The 24,502-nt window shown below is 36.1% G+C and overlaps 2 protein-coding genes across 5 annotated transcripts in view; both read left to right on the top strand.

Annotated features, from left to right (window-relative positions):
- The first annotated feature begins 393 nt into the window (after positions 1 to 393).
- mapre2 (microtubule-associated protein, RP/EB family, member 2) lies at positions 394 to 23,557 on the top strand. 2 transcript variants are annotated; one of them, XM_055182658.2, is made up of 7 exons: positions 394 to 544; positions 11,201 to 11,328; positions 16,439 to 16,584; positions 18,674 to 18,890; positions 19,018 to 19,163; positions 21,990 to 22,148; positions 22,300 to 23,557. In XM_055182658.2, exons 2-7 carry the CDS (start codon positions 11,208 to 11,210, stop codon positions 22,372 to 22,374), a joined length of 864 nt encoding a protein of 287 aa, XP_055038633.1. In that variant the 5' UTR covers positions 394 to 544; positions 11,201 to 11,207; the 3' UTR covers positions 22,375 to 23,557. The 2 variants fall into 2 exon arrangements, with proteins under 2 accessions (XP_055038633.1, XP_055038631.1); XM_055182656.2 differs by lacking the exon at positions 394 to 544 and adding an exon at positions 6,818 to 7,088.
- Positions 23,558 to 23,972: 415 nt separating this feature from the next.
- spidr (scaffold protein involved in DNA repair) overlaps positions 23,973 to 24,502 on the top strand; it is a 76,055-nt gene continuing 75,525 nt past the window's right edge. For 2 of the 3 annotated variants that reach the window (XM_055182647.2, XM_055182646.2), the window contains exon 1: positions 23,974 to 24,131. In XM_055182647.2, the coding sequence (XP_055038622.2) occupies positions 24,093 to 24,131 (39 nt within the window). In that variant the 5' untranslated portion in view covers positions 23,974 to 24,092. Of the gene's footprint in view, positions 24,132 to 24,502 lie in introns of all 3 variants that reach the window. The other variant, XM_055182648.2, reaches the window with a different exon arrangement.

Here is a 24,502-nt window from a genome sequence, read left to right as displayed (position 1 = left end):
ACATAACAAGATAGTGGGGGTGCATTTATTGAGAATTTTTATTTATTTATTTTAATTATCTGGATTTATGTATTGTTAATAAATTAACGAGACACGTCCTAGAAATATAGATAGATAGACAGACATTGAGGTAGATGGATAAAAAAGCAGATTATTTCTCTAAATTCAGTCTTACAAACACGTTTGGCTTGATAAATAAAATCATCATTTATTCCACAGATACATCATAAATATAAAACGTATAATATTTCAGAAACAACACGACATTTAAAGCGTTCAATCGGCGCATTGCTTTCCCATTGGCCGAAAAGGACAACATCCGTTTAATCTGTCATCCAATCACCGAAAAGAGGGCGGGACAAGGTCTTAACCCAGCATCCGTTCTATGGATCAGCCAATCAGCAGACAGTAGTAAGGAGTGCCCGCCAATCAGAGGCGTGGGCGGATACCCGTGTGGTGCTGCTGTTTCAGCGCGCTCGCTAGAGGGTGGGGTGCGAACCGAGACGTGCAGCTGGTTTGGTCGGATTTACTGTTGAGTTTACGGGTGAGTTAAGCTTATATAAGGTGCTGTGTTTAACTCTGACTGTCGTTTCTTTTTGGGTGGGTCTGATTTTGTTCTGACATGACTAAACCGTCTTTGCCCTTACGGGTTTTGTTGATTTATTTGTAATATTTTGTTCCTGAAGTTGTGTAAAACCACACAGGCAGAGTAGCATGTTAGCTGTGTTGCTATTACATTAAAGTGCACCGCTGGTGACATAAACTGTCAGTTTTATGTTTTATAGTGGCTTGGTTAATAAATGAATAACGTCACTGACACACATTTGTACTGTTTTACTTTGCTTTTTTTTCTTTTTTTTAGTTAACATTTATTATTTTTCAATGTCCACTTCCTGTTTTGTGCACACATGCATCTGTTAGGAGTAATAGAATGTGCATCCTTACAACTGATGTTCGTGATTCAGTTCACATGTGTTACACAAGTTTTCACTAAGAATTAAATGGCTAAAATTCCCTAATCCCATTTTTTTTGTCACGGTGGGCAAAACAAGCCAACAAAAGACAATTGAACTGACTGGTGCAATTGCAATGCAACAATCTGACCTTAAATAGCCAATCAGTGAAAGCTTGTTAAATAGCTAACTGCGCACATACACACTTTAACCTAACATACAGTTGAGAAGTTGATTTGTTGCATTTTTATCATTTAATGCCATTTTCATTATAAATTTATACCAAAACAAAAATGATTTGAGTGGTGCAAACTAGAGCACAGACGTGTTAACATGGTCTGTGTCATACAGTTGTAATATCTTACATATGTTTCATGTCATCTTTTCTGTTTTGCATTTTCAAAAGTTTATTTCCATTGGCCACTTGTATAAACATAGCCGGGTGATTATATAATTGCATTTACATTTGCAGTCCAAAGTCATTATATTTTCAGCTTTTTTCAAATAGTTAATTATTTTAATAATTTGGTACTCGTTGTCATGGATCACAACGATATAATATAGTGTTTTATATAGTAACTGAAAATCATGATGTCCTGTTGTTCAAATGAGGCGTCTGTGTCAATTCCGTAAGGTAGAGTAACAGTGTTGACAGTGTTAACATAACTGGCAGTCATACACAGAGACACAAACTCACATGACTGTCAATGTCAACACTGTTACTTTACATTATAGAGTTTGACAGTAACAGAACTGACACTAATTGACAAAAAATAAAACTACTTTGTACTAGGGCTGTCACAATGATTTAATAATCGTTTCATCGCAATAGTTTGACCTCATCGCAATGATTTCAGATTACCGCGATGATTGCACATCTCTCTAAAAAACACAAGGGGGAGCTGCAGAGCCTGTATAAACGAGACAGTATCAGATTACTTTTAAAAATGTGTTATGTGTATAAATATTTACTGCCAGATAAACCTTGCAAAAGATTTAATTTAAATAATCACAACAATCTGTTAAAATTATTTCATAAACAAAAAAAATGTATGAGAATTAAATGTCAAAACAATAAACAGGCAATTAATCGTCATAATCGTCACAATTTATTAAACAATTAACCGTCAGCCAAATTTCTCGGTGAGCAAAATGACCTAAGAAAATAAGTCACAAAAATATATTCAATTTACAGTGGGGCAAAAAAGTATTTAGTCAGCTACCAATTGTTCAAGTTCTCACACTTAAAAAGATGAGAGAGGTCTGTAATTTTTGTCAAAGGCACACGTCAACCACGAGAGACAAAATGAGAAAAAAAAATCCAGAAAATCACATTGTCTGATTTTTTAGGAATTTATTTGTAAATTGTGGTGAAAAATAAGTATTTGGTCAATAACAAAAGTTTATGTCAATACTTTGTTATATACCCTTTGTTGGCAATGACAGAGATCAAACGTTTTCTGTAAGTCTCCACAAGGTTTTTACATATTGTTGCTGGTAGTTTGGCCCATTCCTCCATGCAGATCTCCTCTAGAGCAGTGATGTTTTAGGGTTGTCGCTGGGCTACTCAGATTTTCAACTCCCTCCAAAGATTTTCTATGGGGTTGAGATCTGGAGACTGGCTAGGCCACTCCAGGACCTTGAAATTATTCTTACGAAACCACTCCTTCTTTGCCCGGGCGGTATGTTTGGGATCACTGCCATACTGAAAGATCCAGCCACGTTTCATCTTCAATGCCCTTGCTGACGAAAGGAGGTTTTGAGTCAAAATCTCACGATACATGGCCCCATTCATTCTTTCCTTAACTCGGATCAGTTGTCCTGGTCCCTTTGCAGAAAAACAGACCCAAAGCATGATGTTTCCACCCCCATGCTTTACAGTAGGTATGGTGTTCTTTGGATGCAACTCAGCATCTTTCTCCTCCAAACACAAGAAGTTGAGTTTCTACCTAAAAGTTATGTTTTGGTTTCATCTGACCATATGACATTCTCCCACTCTTCTTCTGGATCATCCAAATGCTCTCTAGCAAACTTCAGACGGGTCCGAACATGTACTGGCTTAAGCAGGTGGACACATCTGGCACTGCAGGAATTGAGTCCCTGGCTGCATAGTGTGTTACTGATGGTAGCCTTTGTTACTTTGGTCCCGGCTCTCTGCAGGTCATTCACTAGGTTCCCCCATGTGGTTCTGGGATTTTTGCTCACCATTCTGGTGATAATTTTTACCCTACGGGATGAGATCTTGCGTGGAGCCCCAGATCGAGGGACATTATCAGTGTTCTTGTATGTCTTTCATTTTCTAATAATTGCTCTCACAGTTGATTTCTTCACACCAAGCTGCTTACCTATTGCAGATTCAGTCTTCCCAGCCTGGTGCAGGTCTACAATTTTGTTTCTGGTGTCCTTTGACAGCTCTTTGGTCTTGGCCATAGTTGAGTTTGCATTCTGACTGTTTTAGGTTGTGGACAGGTGTCTTTTATACTGCTAACAAGTTCAAACAGGTGCCATTAATACAGGTAACAAGTGGAGGACAGAGGATCCTCTTAAAGAAGAAGTTACAGGTCTGTGAGAGAAAGAAATCTTGCTTTTTTGTTATTGACCAAATACTTATTTTCCACCATAAATTGCAAATAAATTCTTAAAAAATCAGACAATGTGATTTTCTGGATTTTTTTCCTCATTTTGTCTCTCATAGTTGAAGTGTACCTATGATGAAAATTACAGGCCTCTCTCATCTTTTTAAGTGGGAGAACTTGCACAATTGGTGGTTGACTAAATACTTTTTTGCCCCACTGTAAGTGAATTTGTGCCTAAAACAAGCAAAAAATGGAAGATTTATTTGCTTGCTTTAGGCACAAATTTTATATATTTTTTCATCTAAAAACTAGACTTATTTATTTTCTTAGGTCATTTTGCTCATCAAGGAAACACATCTTGATTTAAGAATTTTTAGGTAGTTGTACTTAAAACATGACACAAATGCTAAGAAAGAAAGTAGGGCTGGGCGATATGGGCAAAAAAATTATTGCGCGGCATCCGGAAGTGCCTGCGCAGCATTACGCGTAGTGCGTAAACGTTACCGAACACTTACCGATCTGTCATCATTGTTATATCGCGGAAATTTATATTGAGAAATTAATCGTTATCGAATTATTGCAGAGCACTACAAGAAAGTAATTTTTTTCCTGTGCAACCGGTCACAGGTAGGCTATAAAAAGAAAAAGTGGTCTCAGACTTTTGGACCCCAAAAATGTTGTAGATTGATATATATTTAAAACTATGCTGATACGCTGATTATTTTTGGCCGAGTCAATAATCATGTCTGTTTGGCTATTTAACTCAAGTTTTTGGCGTGATTTCCCGAATATGGGTTAAGCCTTGTCCCAGACTAAAATGCATGTCTAAATAGTTTGAACTGAAAACATCTTGCACTGAAATATCTTTAAATACATTAGTGCCACTGTTTTGTCACAAGATCACAAGAACCTTTTCAGTAAGGTGCATTCTTAGAACAGATGCGTTAAAAACAACACATCAGTGTTAGTTTAGGAAAAACACCCTGCGTTGTCCCAGAATCCACATATCTCTGTGTTATTCTTAAAACAACACATTTTGTGTTACTTTTAACACAACTTGTGTTTTATTTTAACACAAAATGACACATTAAAATTACACATAACCTGTTAAAAGCATAACACAAAATGCTTTCTTAGAGTGTGTGTTTGTAAAAAAAAAAAAACTTAAATGTCCTAATATAACTAAGGGTAGTCCTGGATTAATCTAAACCAGTGGTCTCTTAACAGGTTGCCAGCACAAAGTCTGTGAGGTGCCTGCCAAAGCACATTCTATTAATAGTCTCATTTGTAATATTTGTTTTATTATAATATTTGTTTTATTGTAATATTTGTATTGATTATTTATAAAAAAATTTAATTAGCTTGGCTTCTTTTATGTATGTTAACATTGTAAACAATACTAGAACATATCAAAAAGTAAAATAAAATAAAATCAACAAGTACAACAAAAGGTTTTAAGTAGACTATATCAAAAAGTCTTGCAAAAATAGGTTGGAGACGCCTAATCTAAACTCTGTCTGGAAAACCGCCTCTTAATGTTTTAGAATTTGTTGTATATTTGATGTAAAATGTTTTAACATTTCGTTTGTATTTTCACCATTGGGAACCCTGCACTCTTGATATTGGTCTTTTCGGTAATGGCAATAACCTTTAAGTACATATTAACTAACCAATCATACAGTATCTGAAAAAAAAAGAATTGTTGGATTTACTTTATTCAATTATAGACATGTTCTATATGATTGAAATAAGTTATCTTAAAATAAATTGAACATGTCATTGCAGAGGTTTTCATAATTCTCACAGAAATTATACAAGCATAAAAAGAAGACAAAAACAAACAAAACTCAAGCTCACCGAAGATAAACAGTCAGTAATGACATAAGGATAATAAATAATAATTTGTGTGTGCATATGTATATGATTTAGTCAAGACAGGAGCAGTGTGTAATTTTCTCTCAATGCTGTTTGATTATCAAGAGTCACAGGAGCAAAATTAGGTAACTTCCCCTTTAAGACCAAAGTCTGGATCCAATATACTGTTACACATGCGTTATCTTTTTCAGCTGACGCATGTGTGTATTTAAGGCCAATAAAGTGGCAAAAATTTCACAAGCTCAATGAGCAGCGGATGCTCGGCTTGCACGCTCCACTCACACAGAAAAAGTGCTCGCATATATAGACGGTTTCAGCAGTAACAACACAAACAAGCGGCTTTCGTGGAAAACACGTAACTTTCGGTAAACTCTGCTAAGAAAAAAATAACAACAAAGTCCTTTTAAAGTAGTATATTTACATAACAAGCAAAATAAACAACACGTCGTAAATTACCTAGGAAACCAAAACATTATAGGTATTTGTTCAAGAGTTCAGTTTAGCATCTAGTCAGACCATCAAACAAACAAGAACCGGAAGTAAAGTTCCAGCCAGACGCGTAATCGCGTCACCGCACATGCGTCCGAAGAAACCGTTTTTAGGACTGTTGTTTGTGTTCCAATGGCTTAAAATCACTTGTTTTAAAACTGCGGTGCTTAAATACGTCTACAAACATTATGTCTTTGTGACCACGTGCACAGCAGCGTGACATTGGCGTGTAACCTCGATAGAGATGATAGTCCACAATCTCTACCGTTTGACACATTTCTACTGGTTTATCATATCTACCGGTTTATCGCCAACCTTTACAAACCCGTATATCAGATCTGGGGCACCATTGACTTCCATAGTATTATTTTTCTTACTATGTAACTTAAATTATGACAGAAGTTTCATTTTTGGGCAAGGCCTTTTGTAATATCTATCATTTCCATGCAATGTTTGGCCAGTAAATAAAATAGAAGCCCTCACCACCAACATCTAGTTTCATACTTCATTAATACATATGAGACATTTTTCCAAATACATCTATAAATACGCCTAAATGCATATTGCTTATTACAAAATGTTTTTTTTTGTGCCTTTTGTAGTCGCTAACTTTTAATGGTCTGAGCTCAATGGAGCAATGCAATGCTCTTACTACAGTATCTTGGGTTAATGACCACTTAGGTGCAGTGGTAAATACTTAATAGCTGCAGATAGTCGTAAACATCAAATGCAATCAATTTTAAATGTTAGTTAATGCATTTACTAATGTTAACAAATACAAACATAATGCAAGTGTTACCCCTTATATATATACAATGCAAAATGATATGATGTGCATATAAGCAAAAAAAGTTCCCTCCTCTCATCCAGGCTCGAACCGAAAGCACCCCTCCCATAGTCACATGACTGTAGTTCAGTGAATCAGACGACAGGAAGACACACACACATACACGCACACTTACGTACAGTTACATGCACGCACACACCCGGGATTTACTGAGAACAAGCAGAAGGCAGGGAGAAAAACCCCCGACGTCCCTTTCCTCGTCCGTTCGCGTATTTCACAGAGCCAAATGCCCGGTCCGACACAAGCTCTGTCCCCCAATGGCGAAAACAACAACGACATCATTGCGGACAACGGGACCAACATCATTCCCTATAGGAAGAACACAGTACGCGGCGAGCGCGCCTACAGGTAAACCACTGCCATTACCATCCGCCGGGAAGCTTTACAAAGAACCCCCCTTCTTTAACCGAGGTCCATTCAATGCATTTACGTGAAAATATACAAATCTTTTCATTTCATCCATGCATTACCAATGCACTCGGAGCCCTGTTCTCCCATTATGGCTGCGCTGTGCCGCGCTTCAGCGGGGCTCTTCCTGAGCCAGCTATGGCGTTTCCCGGTGGTGCAATCATTAAAATGCATTTAAAACGGCTTTATGCGAATGCATTCTTAATTTTGGTTATTTGAAAACATTATGCATGTGATTTAGGGCGGATTTATGTTACGATATACGCTGACAGGACGCGTTTGGTGGGTTTGACAGTACATGGCCTGTGTTCGGCCGTTGCGCATGTAATTCATTGCTTGTTGGCATCAAATAACGGGCTCGGGTTTTGTATTTTGACACGCATGATGTTCTCGGTTTTAGTTGATTTATTTACGCACGCGTTTGAGGTAATCGCACCTGTGTTGGTGGTTTATAAACTTGTTATGGGTTGGTTTTAATGCGTATTGCTTTTGTTGACACCAAATGGGCTCTACTGATCCCCCCCTCCTCATTCATTCGACTAAACTGTTTATCTTTCCTGCTAAATTTAGATGAATGTCTGCTCTTTAAGAACAGCAGATATACTGTCTGGAAATACACAAGTGTGCTTGGGTTTATTAAATAGTTTGATTTATACATAAACACAGTGTTTTTCAATAAATTTTGTATATGTGGGAGGTTCAGTTCATTGTTGGGTGATGATAAATGTACTGCACTGAGAAATCATGGGAAAAAATATTTTTATATTTTTTATAATCTTTGGGGGTGGTTTCCTGGACAAGGTTTAGGCTTAACCAGGACTAGGCCTTAAAGTATAACGTATTGGGACATTTGGGTAGTTTTTACAAACAAACCTTACAAAAACAAACAAACAATGCCGTGCATCTTGAGACAAAACAATGGCAAAATAAGATGTTTTTAAATTAAGGAAGCTCAAACATACATTTTAGGGAAACCGCCCCTTGAAGTGTTAACATGCATAATTTAGTGTTGTTAACTGGTTGTAAAAATATTTTTCTTGTGATTGAATGGTAAAAAATGTGGCAAACATTTCTGTTATGTTGTTGGGATTATTTACGTTAGTCCACTACCAAGTGTGAAACTATATTATGTAGGGATTCACCGAAATGAAAATTCTTGGTCGAAACCAAAAAAAAGAGGAAACCAAGGCCGAAAACCGAATCACCGAAAGAAATTATGGCAATTATTAGTACCATTGCATTTATGCCTATGACCAGGGTTCCCACGGGTCCTTGAAATCTTTGAAAGTTTGTGAATCTGGGAAAAAAATTCAAGGTCCTGCAGTTTTTGAAAATATGCATAGATACAGTTCATTGAAAGTGCTTGAATCTATTTTATGCAACAAGTTTTCTGGAAAAAAATCCATATTATTCCCTGTGTAGTGTAGGAGAATATCATAAAATTTCATCACACGTGCTAAACTGTTCACTTTAAATGCTTATATCTTCTGTATGCGAATGTTGATTCATACCAAAATGCTTTTTTGCATAGTTGTGTTTGACACATGATAACTTCTCCGGTTACGTATGTAACTGTTGTTCCCTGAGAAGGGAACGAGACGCTGCGTCTCCCTTGTAATACTTCCTGCGTCCCTGTAACGCCGTCTTTGGCAATATTTCAGATATGGATATACCTCCTGACTCCCGCGTCACCCTGTCTTTATCGTTAAGCCTCACCATTGGTTGAATTTGATATACACATTCAGACGCACTTACCCCTGGAAGTGTCCCCAAAGTGTCACCGCAGCGACGCAGCGCGAGTTCCCTAGAAGTTGAACTGTAGCAATGTATCTTAAAAGGTAACACGATGTAACCTTGCTCTCACTTGAAATGTGTCTCCCCATTTAGTCCTTGAATTTGAGGGTATTGGACCTGGAAAGTCCTTGAAAGGTCCTTGAATTTGAAGTTAACTAAGGTGTGGGAACCCTGTATGACTGTGTACTAACTTTACTATGGGTGTGATGGATCACAAAACTCACGGTTCGGATCACATTACAGTTTTTTGTGGCACGGATCAGATTATTTTTGTGATCAGCAATAAAGGGGTGGGAAAAATCTAATAACAAATAAAGAATTTACAAAAAATAAAAAAAAAGTAAGTAAGGTCTAAAAATTAGCATTAGGTACAGAAATCAAATTAAATTAATCATAATACTGTCTTTATTGTGTAAATTAAATATAATTATTATTTTTTAGATTTAGATTTTCGAAAAAGAATACTGTGGAGATCATTTTGTTTATGTGCCCTGTCAAGAACATAAAGATTTTATGTTCGCTTGCTTTTAGAAACGCGTCTCTCCGTGTATGCACTACTGAGTGCACTTAAACACACGCACACACAGACGGAGGGTGAATTCCAAACTGTTCCACGTAAAAACGTTACGTTGTTTATCAGTGCTCTATTCGACAAATGTATTTTAATGGACTGCAGTTTGAGACACAGTAGCGCAACTCTCTCTAAAGTTTACACATCCAGAGTACTGATCTCTGAAGGGCATTGTGATGATCATGTCTGACTGGAGCTGGATCGGACACATTCAACCGCATGTCCGTCTGTGCGTACAGAAAACTGCTCACTTTAGCGCCTTTTGCAATTAAATTGTTTAAGATCACTTGAATGTTAACATTTGCAAGTCTTTGAAACACGTCCAAATTATAAACTTTCCCTACTTAGATTTGCGTATTAATCCGCCAATCGTATGCGAGCCGATCCGTGATCCGTACTGATTCACGACCTCGAGAGCTAGGGAACACCGCAGACATGCTGCTTTAGACAAGCACGTGCAGGTCGCGGTTTCTGTTTGCGTAATCACAACATTTTGGCCGTATTGCTTCGGTGATAAAGTATTTCGGCCGAAAACCGAAAATGCTCTTTTGGGCCATTTTTGGTGGGCGAATATTCGGTGCATCCCTAATATTTTGTGCTTAATGTGTGTTTAAAATTTGTCACATTGATAAACAGATTTGCAAGGACATCAACATGGTTTATATTGAGAACACGGAAGACCTTTTAGACTTTTCTCACAGATTTGATCATTTTTTACTTTATTGTTTCAGAGTTATTTCAGATGGCTAGTGATTGTTTTTATTGTTCTGTATAAATATCAAAAATTATATTTAACACTGTATACAGGGTGGCACGATATATAATTTCAGCATTGACTTTTCAATATGCACATTTGCAATAGTCACATAACAGAACATGCAGAGCAATTCGGATGCGTTTGTCAGTGTTACACTAAACCAGAACGATTTTAAATACAAAAGGGAAAAATGACAGTTTCAATAATATGACATGGTGATAACAATTAATACGGTTTCAAAGCGTATTTCATTAATACGTTTTTTTTCTGTGTTGTATTTGAGTACAACGCCACCCTGGATGTGGACTCGTTCTTGACTCGGACTTGACACTTGATCCCTGGACTCGATTACAACCCTGGTTTTAATAACACAATCTAGTTGCTTGAAAAGAGGTGTGAAATACCATCAGACAACAATTTTCTTCAAGTTGCCAGAGCTTTACAAGAAATGCAAAGCAAATCATTTTCATATTGCAAGAAACATAGTAGTAGAACAAAATACAGCGATGTCACTTTCACACCAATAATGTGTACGCCAAATACATACCTTTATAATAATCTAGTTGACGTAAGGATTAGCAACACTATATAAATGGAAAAATTCATCGGATGTTAAATAAACTTCAGTAACAGATGTGAGATACGTCAGTCCCGGTCAGTTGGTTTGTTTATACGAGACCAGTTGTTCAAACAATCTTCAACAATTTTGTTTCTAACCATCACTTTGGTTCCAATTTGAGTCTGCTTTCTAAACATGCCTTCAGGATTATGGATGTGTTGCAAATGTGTTTACATATTTTCAATGCCAATGCAGTCTAAATGACAGTGTGCAATCGCGAAAAATCTGATCTAACCATAAAAATGCAAACTTGATCTCTAGTCTGCATCTGTTTGTGATGATGATGATGATGATGATATCTGTGTCTGCAGCTGGGGGATGGCGGTCAATGTGTATTCTACCTCAATCACTCAGGAGACTATGAGCAGGCATGACATCACTGCATGGGTGAATGATCTGCTCTCTCTGAACTACACTAAAGTAGAGCAGCTCTCGTCAGGTAAGAACGTCCAAAATAAACCATAGCTAACACTCGTGAGATCTCTAATCCCATTGGATTTACACTGGGGCGTTGTGTTAGCGTCCCTGTGCTCTTATGTTTCATCATTTAAAGAGATAGTTCACCCAAACATAAAAATTTTGTCATTTACTCACTCTCATATTGTTACAAACCTGGATGAACCAATCAGAAGCCTCATTGACTTCTGTAGTAGAAAAAAATGGTACTTCATCAAAATATCTTCCTTATCATCAGAACAAAGAAATGAATACAGGTTTATATACGGTTTTATTTACAATATATTTAATATAAATATATTTTCTTTAAATCTTTCGTTCTCTCCTCTCTCTTGTATGTTGTGCTTATTAGTAATAGTTTTAAATTCCCCCTCATTTGTAAATCACTTTGGACATACCACAGCTATCACACTGTAAAAAAATGCAACATGAAGTAAGAACAACTTGGTTTTGCAAATCAATTTAACCTACTATTTTAAGTTTTGACCTGTGATAAGTTGACATCATTTATAAAAAAGTTGAAATTGTTGCTAAGTTAAAGGAACATGCCGTCTTTTTGGGACTTATTTACCGTATTTCCCAGAGTTAGATAAGTCCATAAATAGTCTTTTCATCTCCGCGCGTCCCGTAACTCTTGTCTGATGCACCCATGGCTCCAGCTAGCATACTGCTCCCAATAAGTGACAAAATAATGCCAACATTTTCCTATTTAAATGTTGTGATTTGTATAGTCACACAGCATGTACAAATAGCAAGGTCATATGAGACACAGCCGTCTTTTAACCCTATACATACTGGGAACGCTGTGACTATACAAATTACAACATTTAAATAGGATAATGTTTGCGTTATTTTGTCACTTATTGGGAGCAGTATGCTAGCTGGAGCCATTTACTTCCAGTCTTTGTGCTAAGCTAGGCTAGCGGTGGGTGCGTCAGACAGAGTTACAAGACGCACGGAGATGAAAAGGGTATGTATGGAATTATCTAACTCTGGGGGATACTGCGAATAAGCTACGTCCCAAAAAGTCGGTGTCTTCCTTTAAAGTAGCATAAAAATGTGTTGATTTGACAAAAATGATGCATTTCTTTTTACAGTGTACACATTTAATAACATCACTAAATTTAATGCATAACCTAATGCATTACTGTTGTCAAAAATACCCCAGCAGTCACTGAGGCAGTACCCTTTAAAAAGATCCTAATATGTACCATTAGGTACAGATATGTATACATTTGGTACGAATATGTACTTCTGTGGTAGTAATATGAAAGGGTATAGTGCCCCAGTGCGCATTAATAGCACATCTGAGATATTATGCTTCATCTACAACTATTTTTGAGAAATTATTAGGGCTGGGCAAAAAAAATCGATTTGCCGATTAATCGTTTTTTAAAACGTGGTCAAATAAAAATCGATTCTCAAAGAGCAGAATCGATTTTTTTTTCATGTTTATTTCCACAAACATTGAACGTAAGATTAACTTTAATCTAATTACTAGTCTTCTTCAACGTTAGTGTTGTGGCTTTTAATTTTTTTATTAATTACCCACTTGTAAACTGCTGTTCACTGTTCTTTTTTATTAATATAGTATTCGTATTAAATCCATATTCATTGAGTTGAATCGAGTATAAAAACCTACCCGAGAACCAGAATCGAAAATGGAATCGAGAATCGGAATTTAATCGATTTGATAGCTTGTGAATCGAAATCGAATCGATCTGGAACATCTGAATCGATACCCAGCCCTAGAAATTATGTCATCGTTGTTGTTATTATTATGCAGGCAGTTTTAATGACTAAAAATATTTAATTTATAAATAATACCAGGGACACTTTATTTAAACTACTGCTAAATTTAGTATTACTGACAGTATTAACTGCTATATTTATTATTACTTGCCAGGTTTTTTCAGTCGAGCGCTTTGGATGCAATGATACTTCTTCTATGTTTATCAGTCGTTGAACAATTCGCCGGTTGGTTGTTGTAATATTTGTCCCGCCCCTCCTCCACTGTGATTGGACGTCAGAGTAAGAAGTGACATTAATTTGACGAGCTGAGTGATTCACACAAAAAATGATTTTCAAGAAAAAAAAATTCTTAGTATTTTTGTCTTGTTTTCAGTAAAAAATATCTAAAAATTCTTAAATTAAGATGCTTTTTCTTGATGAGCAAAATGCCCCAAGACAAAGTCTAGTTTCTAGACCAAAATATCAAATTTAAGTGATTTTGTGCATAAAACAAGCAAAAAAATCTGCCAATGGGGTAAGCAAATTTTTCTTGAATTTAGTGTTTAAGAAAAATGTTCAAGATTTTTTGCTTACACCATTGGCAGATTTTTTTTTGCTTGTTTTATGCACAAAATCACTTAAAGGGGACATTCCATGAAAATCAGACTTTTTCCATGTTTAAGTGCTATAATCGGGTCCCCAGTGCTTCTACCAACCCAGAAAACATGAAAAATAGCAACCCTGTAACTTTGTTTTGGTAAGGCTCTCTCTGCAAGCATGTGAATAAATAGGTCATGCGGATTTCGCTCCCCCCATGACGTAGGTAAGGGCTCCAATTATAATGATACCGCCCCTTCAACTGCGCTATCCAACCATGATGCTACCTCGAGTGCGATAGAGAGAGAGAAAGAATGACTGACAGCACGACGCGTTTGTATTCCATCAAACACAAACAGGAGCCTACAATCTTATAACTTGTAGTTTTAATAATCTTTCTAAAGATTGAATTAACGTTCTAAAGGATTAACGTTACCTTAGTGCAAGAGAGAGAGAGAGAGAGAGAGAGAGAGAGCGAGTGAGCGAACGAACGAGAGAGAGAGAGAGAGCAACGCGACGGTTCGCTTTCAAGCAAGTTATGTTGTTTCAATGTTTCTCTGAAGTTTATATAAATGAACACGAGGATTAATGCACTGCACGAGACAGAGTGAGTGAACAACGCGTATTCACTATCATACACAATAAGTAAATATGTTGTTTAAAGCGTAACTAAACCCCTGGTCAGAGCGTGACTCCACCCACTGGCAATATTTGAAAAATGCAAGAAAAGTGGGCAGATCCCAACGGAGAGAGAGGGGACGAACAAGTGTGTGGTGAGATCGTAACAAGGGCGTGGTGAGCTTGCATCTGGTTACGTCACGAGTCATTTTTTGGACCCAACATCCAATAGGAAAATTCAACTGCAGTACCTACCGTTCAACCTCAAGAGGGCAGCACTTAGACGTTTTTACACCAAATATTGTAGTATTGAAACACTTTATATCCAAATGTCAAAAAACTTACTAAAATCAATGACCAGCACTAATAAAGCATCATTCTTACAGATCATTAACTAAAAAAAGTTGGTTTAGGGTTTAGTTACTCTTTAATGTTTCTCTGAAGTTTCAAATGAATGAGGAGTTACAAAATAGATGAGAGACTGACAGAAACGCGAATGTGTTCAATATGTGTACACAATAAACTTAAAACATGTCATTTGATCTGTTTCTCTGAAGTTTAAGCATTAAACGTGTTGTTTTATTACAGATCATTTAAATGTGCTCGTGTGGTTTGGTCAAAAAGTAAACTTCTGAGTGTTTGTGGACGTGTATTTATTTTATAGTAACATGCTGAAACTCATTATGCCTGTTTAAAACAAGGGCAGCATGAGACCTTAAGTCTTTATTTTTATTCCACAATGTTCCCCATCTACTGATAAACATGTATTTAGTATGCATAAAACAGATAATTGACTTTTTAAACTTGTTCAAATTTATAATGCTTAACATCGCTCACTAACTTCTTTTGTGTGAGAATCTCCCTCGATGTTCTGTCAGCTCTACAGCGGGAGCGCTTGAGACTCCGCCCACCTGAGCAGCTCGTTTGGATTTAAAGGGATACACACAAAAACGGTGCATTTTTGCTCAGCCCCATAAATTGCCTATTTTAACATGCCACAATAAATTACCTATATGGTATTTTGAGCTAAAACTTCACATATGTACTCTAGGGACATCAAAGATTTATTTAATATCTTAAAAACGTCTTCTGGAATGTCCCCTTTAAATTTGATATTTTTGGTCTAAACACTAGACTTATTATCTTAATTTAAGAATTTTTAGATATTTTTACTGAAAACAAGACAAAAATACTATTGCAGTCTAAGCGCGGAAAACCCGGCAAGTTTTGTTTTTAAACGTGGCGCTTCCATTGGAAACAATTTAAAACATGCGCTCGCTTTCACCGTAAACGCCTTGATGTGCACACGCCCTTTTAGTCAATTTATTCTTGATGAAGTGCCATTCACACTCTTTATTTAATCTTTTGTTATTCAATCAATAAAAGACTTGAAGTTACAAATTGATTTTACTGATGGGATTTTAAAGAAAGGATTATTGAAGTGAAAGACTGATAATTACTCAAATCAGCAAAACAATTGATAATCCTTGTATCATTTTGGTGTTTGGTAAAGTCTGCTGTATACTAATATTTATAACCCTGTCTATGAAATCCAGGTTAAAGTCTTTAAATCTAATGATGAAATTTGGAGCATTAAACTTCAGATTTTTAAAGGGACGGTACCCTTTAATAATGTCCAAATATGTACCATTTAGGTACAAAGGTGTACTTTTCGAAATGATAACTTTTGGACCTTTCTTTCTGAGAGTGTATCAGTGTCCAGGATGTGTATCTGTTAAGCAAATGTATACCTCAAAAGTCATGGGACTTTGTTGCTCAAAAACGTCGAAAATTACGACATCCCAATCAAGACCTCAATTTATCTCTGTGTAAGCTAATGTCAAGCCAGAGGTATTTAAAGATCTCCAGACACTGAATATATTCTGGATCATGTCCAGTTTTACTTTAAGACTGAAAAGGAAGCATTGATTTCTGGTCATGTAATGTAGACGTGCCATTTCTATTACATCCTTGAAGTTAGATAAATCTCACTCTGTTTTATTTCTTTTAATACATCTGGCCCGCACTCGGATGACCCTGATACTGAAACTAGATCTGACTGAAAGTGATGCGGATGTTACTGAGAGGCAGCACGCGATGTTGTAATGCTTCAGTAATATCCAGAGGATTTCTGCATCTCTTCACAGGAGCGGCATACTGTCAGTTTATGGACATGCTGTTTCCTGGCTGCATCAGTCTTAAGAAAGTGAAGTTTCAGGCCAAACTGGAGCACGAATACATTCACAACTTCAAACTCCTGCAGGCCTCCTTCAAGAGGATGAACGTCGACAAGGTGTGACAAACGTGATGCTGTTTTTGCTGTGCTTTTCTCACTAAGTCCCTTTCAACATATTGATAGTTAGTTTGATAGATAGTAAAAATGTGCATGGAAATGTCCCTAACACTCAACATTCTGTATAATTTTCTTTTAACCCATAGTTGGGTAAAACCATATGGACTTCATCCTAGGTATCGTGACATCATCCTAGGTTTGTGAAGAGCTTTTTTGAAGACAATAGTAGGCCTGTCTTTGCCATCTTGGCACCGCGTCAGCAGGCAAAGATGTGGGTGGAGCTAAGGTGCCTGGTTGCTGTAACCACACCCACTTAGCTCGACAGTAATGACAGCAGTGGCAGTTCACCTGTCACTCAAGTGGCCACGCCCTTAATTATGCAAAACTTAAAAGCTTAATATAATTTAAACGGATGTTACACAAAATTCACCAATTTCACAGTTGTCATGAAGGGCAGATTTATCTATACAGACCAAAAACAAATTTTGTGCCAGGCGGCTCAGTGACAAAAACGGTTTGGGAAGATGAGAAATTCAATTTTTTTCTTAAACTTGTTAAAAGCATGCATCAGGTTTATTTCAATGCGCATAATGTATTCATGTTAATTTTATGCACATTTTTTTTACATTTGCACTTTTATGACAGTTAAGACTGAATGGACCTGAAAATGTCAAATGGTGTAACCGCAAATTGTGCCAAAGAATGAGAAATAATGAATATTTTACCCACCTTGATGGCATGTAAGTGTAATCATAAAAAAAAACATAAAAAAAATGTATTTGTTATTTCTAAATGTAAATGTTAATGCGTTTTTGTAATATTTGTCCTGACATATGCTGAAAACAGCTCTGTTTTCTAAATAATCTTTGACAAATGATGTAAAAATGTGTGTAAAAAATCATATTACACTAAACTAGATGATTATATTTTATTCCACATTTATGAATATATTCATGTTTTTATTAAAAAAAAATAGTGGTTACATCACATTGACATATTTGCAATTTTTCCCGAAATATTCTTTCAAAATGAAATAAAACCAGAAATTTTAGACGTGGTCCTCATAAAAGAAAATGTATGTATGTAAAATCAAATTACACTAGACTAGATGATTATATTTTATTCCACATTTTTTATGAATATATTTTTAATTTAGTTAAAAAAAAATACTGGTTACACCAATTGACACAGACCGGTTACACCACATGGACATTTTTGCAATTATCCCCCAAATATTCTTTCAAAATAAAATAAAACCAGAAATTTTAGACTTGGTCCTCATAAAAGAAAATGTATGTAAAATCATATTACACTAGACTAGATGATTATATTTTATTTCACTTTTTTATATTTTAATAAAAAATACTGGTTACACCAATTGCCACAGATTGGTTACACCACATTGACATTTTTGCATGTATCCCCCAAATATTCCTTCAAAATGAAATAAAACCAGAAATTTTAGACGTGGTCCTCATAAAAGAAAATGTATGTAAAATCAAATTACACTAGACTAGATGATTATATTTTATTCCACATTTTTTATGAATATATTTATATTTAAATTTAAAAAAATACTAGTTACACCAATTGACACAGACAGGTTACACCATATTGACATTTTTGCAATTGTAATTTTGCAATATTCTTTTTTAAAATGAAATAAAACCAGAAATTTTAGACTTGGTCCTCAAAAAAGAGAATATATGCAAGAAATCTGCAAATTTATTTTGAAATTTTAACCCTTTTACATTTAATTGAACCATACGGACACAAAATAATTAACCTCACGTCATTGACCCAAACACATTTATTTCTGGACATTTTAATGTGGGGGTCTATGGGATTGACTCTCTTTTGGAGCCAGCCTCTAGTGGCCAGTCGATGAATTGCAGTTCGTGTTGGCTTAACAAGAGAGATTGTTGCCCCTAAGAAAGGTTGCCACTTAGGTAAAACGTAGAAAAACCCAAGCACTGGTTTAAATTACCCTAGAAAGATATTTTACCCCAGAAGACAGCTTTATCATAGTGTAGTGAGTGTGTATGATGTCATTTCCTCTTTTTCACATTCGCTTCCTGTGTACTCTTAGATCATCCCTGTTGAGAAACTAGTCAAAGGACGATTTCAGGACAACCTGGACTTCATTCAGTGGTTCAAGAAGTTCTTTGATGCCAACTATGACGGGAAGGAATACGACCCGGTCCAGGCCAGACAGGGTCAGGATGCAATTCCTCCTCCAGATCCCGGAGAGCAGATCTTCAACCTGCCGAAAAAATCCCTCCACGCCGCCAGTTCCCCCACAGCAGGTGCCACTCGGCCATTCTGAATTTAACCATTTATAATCTATCAGTCTAATAAATATCCATCATCATTATAGGTTTGACTGTAATACTAACCATGACATGCGTTAACTCGAAACCCATTTGTATGCAGGAGCCACTAGATCAACCACTTCAACCCCTAAATCCTCCACCTCCACATCTCGACCCTCCTCTGCTAAAAAGTTCCCAGTGACGACATCGACCCCCGCTAAAGGAGAGAAAGAGCTGGAAGCCCAAGTAACACAACTAAATGAACAGGTGCACACTTCTAACACAATTAACACTATTCAAGTCTGTAAATAGACCACATCCAACCACATATGTATAAATCATTAAAATGCATATATTGTAGATTTAAAGGGATAGTTAACCCAAAAATGACAGCCTTATGCCGATTATGCTTAATAAACTGATAACGTGTGGGGTCATGTAAACACATAAAACGTTTTTCTTTTATCGGGGAAAGCCCATAAACGGGGTAAGCAAAAAATGATCGGCACAAGTAGTTTTTTGCTCATTATCCTCCAATTTTGCATTGCATGTAAACACCTTAACTGACTTTCTTGCAATTTTCTTCATGTGCGCATGTCTCTGCATGTGAAAGATAAACGCCACATGCGTAAGTAAGCGCAAAATAGCCCATAAAAGTCTGCACTCGACTTCAGTAGGGATGCACGGAATATTCGGCCACCAATTGTTTTTAAGAAAGACTTTTATCGCCAAACAATATGGCCGAAATGTTGTAATGACGCAAACAGAAACCGCGACCTGCACGTGCTTGTCTGAAGCAACATGTCTGCGGTATGGACCATTAAAATACATTTGGCGAATAAAGCAATGAAAAACAATGTAATGTTTATGCTGCGCTGTTTGGAATTCGCCCTCAGTCTCTGTGTGTGCACGCGTTTAAGTGCACTCAGTAGTGCATACACGGAGAGATGCGTTTCAAAAAGCAATCGAACATAAAATCTTTCTGTTCTTGGCAGGGCACATAAACAAAATGATCTCCACAGTATTCTTTTTCTAATAAAAAGATTTGTTTATGTCTTAAGTGTATGTATAGATTAGAGTCAGAAACAAGTCTGTGCTTATTTGGTCTTAAAGAGACAGTAACCTTAATTAACCTTTTTAAGTCTTTGTCATTAATGTTAATCAAACAACCCAAGACAAAGAGAAAATCAATTCTGTAGCTCTGAAAAATAATAATTATATTTGATTTTATGTCTGATACAATAAAGACAGTATTATGATTCATTTAATTCAATTTCTGTACCTAATGCTAATTTCAGACCTTACTTAATGTGCAACTTTGTTCTTTTTAATAAATGTTTGTAATATCTTTATTTGTTATTAGATTTCCCCCCCCTTTTTGCTGATGCAAAAAATAATCTGATCCATGCCTAAAAAACTGTAATGTGAACCGAACTGTGAGTTTTGTGATCCTTCACACCCCTAGTATAGCCATAAATGCAATGGTATGGTACTAATAATTGGCATAATAATTTCTTTCGGTTTTCAGCCTTGGTTTCCTCTTTTTCGGTTTCGGCCAAGAATTTTCATTTCTGTGCATCCCTAGACTTCAGCAGTTGGGTGAGAAATTGCGAAAATAAAAGCTCATGTTACATTTACAGAGAAGAGATACAAAAATATAGCTTAAGACAGATTTCCCACCGACTTTTTAAACGACTATATGTACTTTAGGCGGTGACGTCAGTGCCTGCAAGAAACCTGACAAATCTCCAAATTTCACAGTTTTTTGCATAGCTGATTTATTGATTTGCATGTAAACCGTTTTTTTTTTTAATAAGCAGGTTTGTGATAGTTAACCACTTATTGTGTGCAAGTAAACACACTCATTTACTCATCCAAGTTGTTACAAACCTTTATAAATTACTTTACCCTGCTGAACACCAATGAAGATATTCTGACAAATGTTTATGATCAAGCTCATCTGGGGCACCATTGACTTTCATTGTAGAAGAAAGTAAGTAATACTATGGAAGTGAATGGTGCCCCAGATCTGTTTAGTCATCAACATTCTGTATTCAGAAGGTTTGTAACAACTTGAGGGTGAGAAAATGATGACCAAATTTATATTTTTCTGTCAATTATCCCTTGAAGACATTTGTCTGAATGCATTATGAAAATATGAAATTTTAAGCATTATTGGATTTGTACTTTATTTCGCCTTTATTTAACTCTTTCCCCGCCATTGACCAGTTATCTCGTCAATTAAGAGAAAACATTTGCATAAAAATGTGTTCCTGATTAATTTTTGTTAATCTGCAATACCAAGATCCACTAGATCCACTAACCCAATTTATGAAAAAACTGAAGCCAAAACGTTATTTACTAATTTTGATATCGTTCTGAATCTGATTTCTAACAAAATTTCTTCTTAAAAATGCAATTATTTCAGCTTTTTGCTAAAAACTCCCTTATTTAAGAGTTTATAAGCAGAGAAAAAAATATAGATAGGATGAAACGTTTTTTCCCGTTTTGTTTGTTTATTGTTTGTTTAAAAGCAAAGTTCTTTCATTTGATATATTTGTATATATATATATTGTTAGAAGAAAATTTTCCTGAAAAACACAAAAAATGCTGCCGCGAAACTTAAAAAAAAAAATGACTGGCGGGGAATGAGTTAAAGAGGCTTTTATTGCCATCTCATCATTTGGTATATCATTTATTATTTTATAATTAGTTTTCCTAGTTTTTGTAAAAGTAAAGCCACTTTGAAACAATGTAATATTGTGCAAAAGGACTATATAAATACATTTGCTTTGATTTAATTTTACTTAGCATTTTGGGCACCTTGTGAGCCACCATTAACATTTGAAACATTTAATAGGTTTTCTTCCTACGCAGCGGTTTTGGACACCAAGTGTGCTGCTTTTTTTGGCAGCCTTGTTTGGCATCCTTGACTGTCAGCCTAGGCAACATTTTTGTGTTGATTATAAAAGCGTTTTCACCAAAGCATCAGCCTGCTCACTGTGTACTGTATATCATCCATTAACAAGTTTGTCTGCGGATACCAGTCTGTTCCCAAATGTCTCATTCTCCATCTCACCGTTGTTTACACAGCTCAACACAATAAAGCTGGCCCTGGAAGGTGTGGAGAAGGAGCGGGATTTTTACTTCGGGAAGCTGCGTGAGGTTGAGCTTTTGTGTCAGGAGCAGGGTCAGGACAACGGGCCGTTCGTGGAGAGACTCATGGAGGTGTTGTACTCTGCAGATGACCAGGTCAGTCTTTCGCATGGGTACTGTTTTTGCATATTTACTCGTTTTTATCCAAAGCGACTTACAGTGCATCCATTTTTTTATTATGAGTGAGTGCAAACTTTAAACAACTAAACTACTTTATCAATAACTAACATCAACTCAATGTTTTTAGGAGGCCGGTGGGGAAGAGCACGAGGCTCCCGCGCAGGAGGAGGATGTCCCAGACGACACACAAGATGAATACTGAACAGCTGTCAATCAAACGAGATAGCCGGACACACACACACGCACTCGGCCAGGGAACTTCTTTTGGGTTTTGCATTTTCATCCAAATCGTTACGGTTTATTTTGCATTTGCTCTCTTGATGAAGGACTGAGACGAATCGGCCAAATAATCAATTATATATTTTGTCCTCGTTACTGTTTTTATTATATATAATGTTATTGTTGCTATTATAACATATATAGCAACTTGGTATTAATGAAAATGACACTAAAATTACTCTGAAAGCTTCCTACACTGTGTTGTAACCAGACACGAGCAATTCATCTGATGCAAAACCACAAAAAAGCTAATCAGAACACATTTGATGTTCTGTTACGTGAATGATTTTGAGATCTTGCAGTGGGCGGAGCTATCTCGCATCATGCCGCAAAAGAGAAACTAAGCTAAATGTTTAAGATAACATTACAAAAGTGTGCATCTATTGATGCTTTGTGTCGTGTCTGGTTAGCACACGCTGCACTGGTTGAAGGAAAGCCCATCTCATGTCACGATTTTACACGAGTGAACTGTAGCAAACGGTCTTTAGGTAGAAACCATGGTGTTAGCATGGTAAAATAGTTTTGCCTGACTTAAATTTGTGTTTTAAGCATTGGAGTTTAATGCATACTGGCTCTATGCATAGGAATATAAACTCACGTCACTTAAATATCAATTTTAGCCTCAAGTTTTATTATAATGTATTTACTATTTTTTTGGCTCAATGTGTCTCGACTTCACAGGGGTGGAAACCAATGACAGTGTTTATTAGACAGCGTTTTAATTTTGTACTGTGCAATCTGTATTCTGCATCATGTCATTTATTTTGTATGTACAGTTAGCAGCCATCATCTGAAGAAAACAATGCATATTGAAGTTTTTTTTTATGTTGTACTAAAGCACAGGTCTTAGCAGCTCAACAATATTCTCTGTGATCTCTGTCAATATTCTCCACAGGTCAATGCTTATGTCATTTATTATTGTGTACAATGAGAAAAGGAATGTAAACATATGTACTGTTAATAATTATAAATAGACAAATGTTGTTCTTTTTATTACCCTCACGGTATCTCCCCTTATGCATTCCCCAAATGTGTTGCATGTTTGCATTTTATTTGTGAATAACTTGACCTGCTTTTTACATATTTAATAAAAAAAGTAATAAAAACACTGTTAAATGTTTTTTGTATGATTAACTTGATGTTTTACATTTCTGGAGATATGAATAGACTTGCCCTAATAAATCCGTTCACTTCAAATGTGCTTGAATTGATTCTGATGTTTTTTGGCATGGTCAGAGAATGGGTCTACATTGATCAAACAAACTTTAATGCATATATTTACCTATTTTAGGTCAAGAATTAGTGAACTAGTTCTAATCTTTGGATCGGTAGGCTTTTTGACAATTTAAATTGATTAAAACTTTTAAGGGACGTCTAAATGTTGCTACGACTTCTCTAAACAATGTAGTCCTTTTGTTGTTTTATTTATATTCTTCATAAACTGTTATGCTGTAATGTTATTATATAATTTTTATCATAATTTTGTGGTGCAGTAGCGAGTATTGACCGGCAGGTGTCAGTAGAGGCAGTGCGCGAGACTAATGAGCGGGAAAGACGAACAGAAGAAGAAACTCAATGTGTTGTGCAAGTTTTATTAAACAACATTTGCACACGGTAACAATGTGAACTGTTTTATAATTCATGCAAGAAACATTTAAGACATACAGCATAATGTCCAAGGTGAGTGGTCTGTAAACATTGTGTTACCGGTTTCCGGAAACTTAATAATTTAGGTATTTGAGAGAATAACTTCTGTTCTTGTACGACTGCAGTTCAGAGTTTATTAATTTAATGCTCAACAATACAGCATGTAAAAATATTATTTTTTTACACAGATAAAAGCAAGTAAAAGCAAAAGCGTTAATGTTTATATTAATAATGCATGTTAAAGTATTAGAGGATTTGTGTACATAGTTCAATCTGTGCAGAATATATTGTGCAATGTGTCATTCAAGTTAAACTTTAATTTGATATCACATACAGGATGGTGTGAGACTGTTTAGTGTTGTAATCATAATGTTTTGTTGACATTTTTCATTGTTTCTGTGTGT

The sequence above is a fragment of the Misgurnus anguillicaudatus genome, chromosome 25 (genome assembly GCF_027580225.2).
Source record: "Misgurnus anguillicaudatus chromosome 25, ASM2758022v2, whole genome shotgun sequence".
Taxonomy (NCBI): domain Eukaryota; kingdom Metazoa; phylum Chordata; class Actinopteri; order Cypriniformes; family Cobitidae; genus Misgurnus; species Misgurnus anguillicaudatus.
The sequence above is the reverse complement of the archived record's forward strand: the minus strand, read 5'-3'. Positions and strand labels throughout refer to the sequence as shown.

What these genes read in the sequence shown, in the direction of transcription:
- mapre2 (XM_055182656.2), top strand. Translation starts at nt 6,967, where the DNA reads ATGCCCGGTCCGACACAAGCTCTGTCCCCCAATGGCGAAAACAACAAC. An exon ending in TAACACAACTAAATGAACAG is followed by an intron (nt 19,164 to 21,989) that starts GTGCACACTTCT and finishes TTGTTTACACAG; the next exon opens with CTCAACACAATAAAGCTGGC. An exon ending in TGTACTCTGCAGATGACCAG is followed by an intron (nt 22,149 to 22,299) that starts GTCAGTCTTTCG and finishes CAATGTTTTTAG; the next exon opens with GAGGCCGGTGGGGAAGAGCA.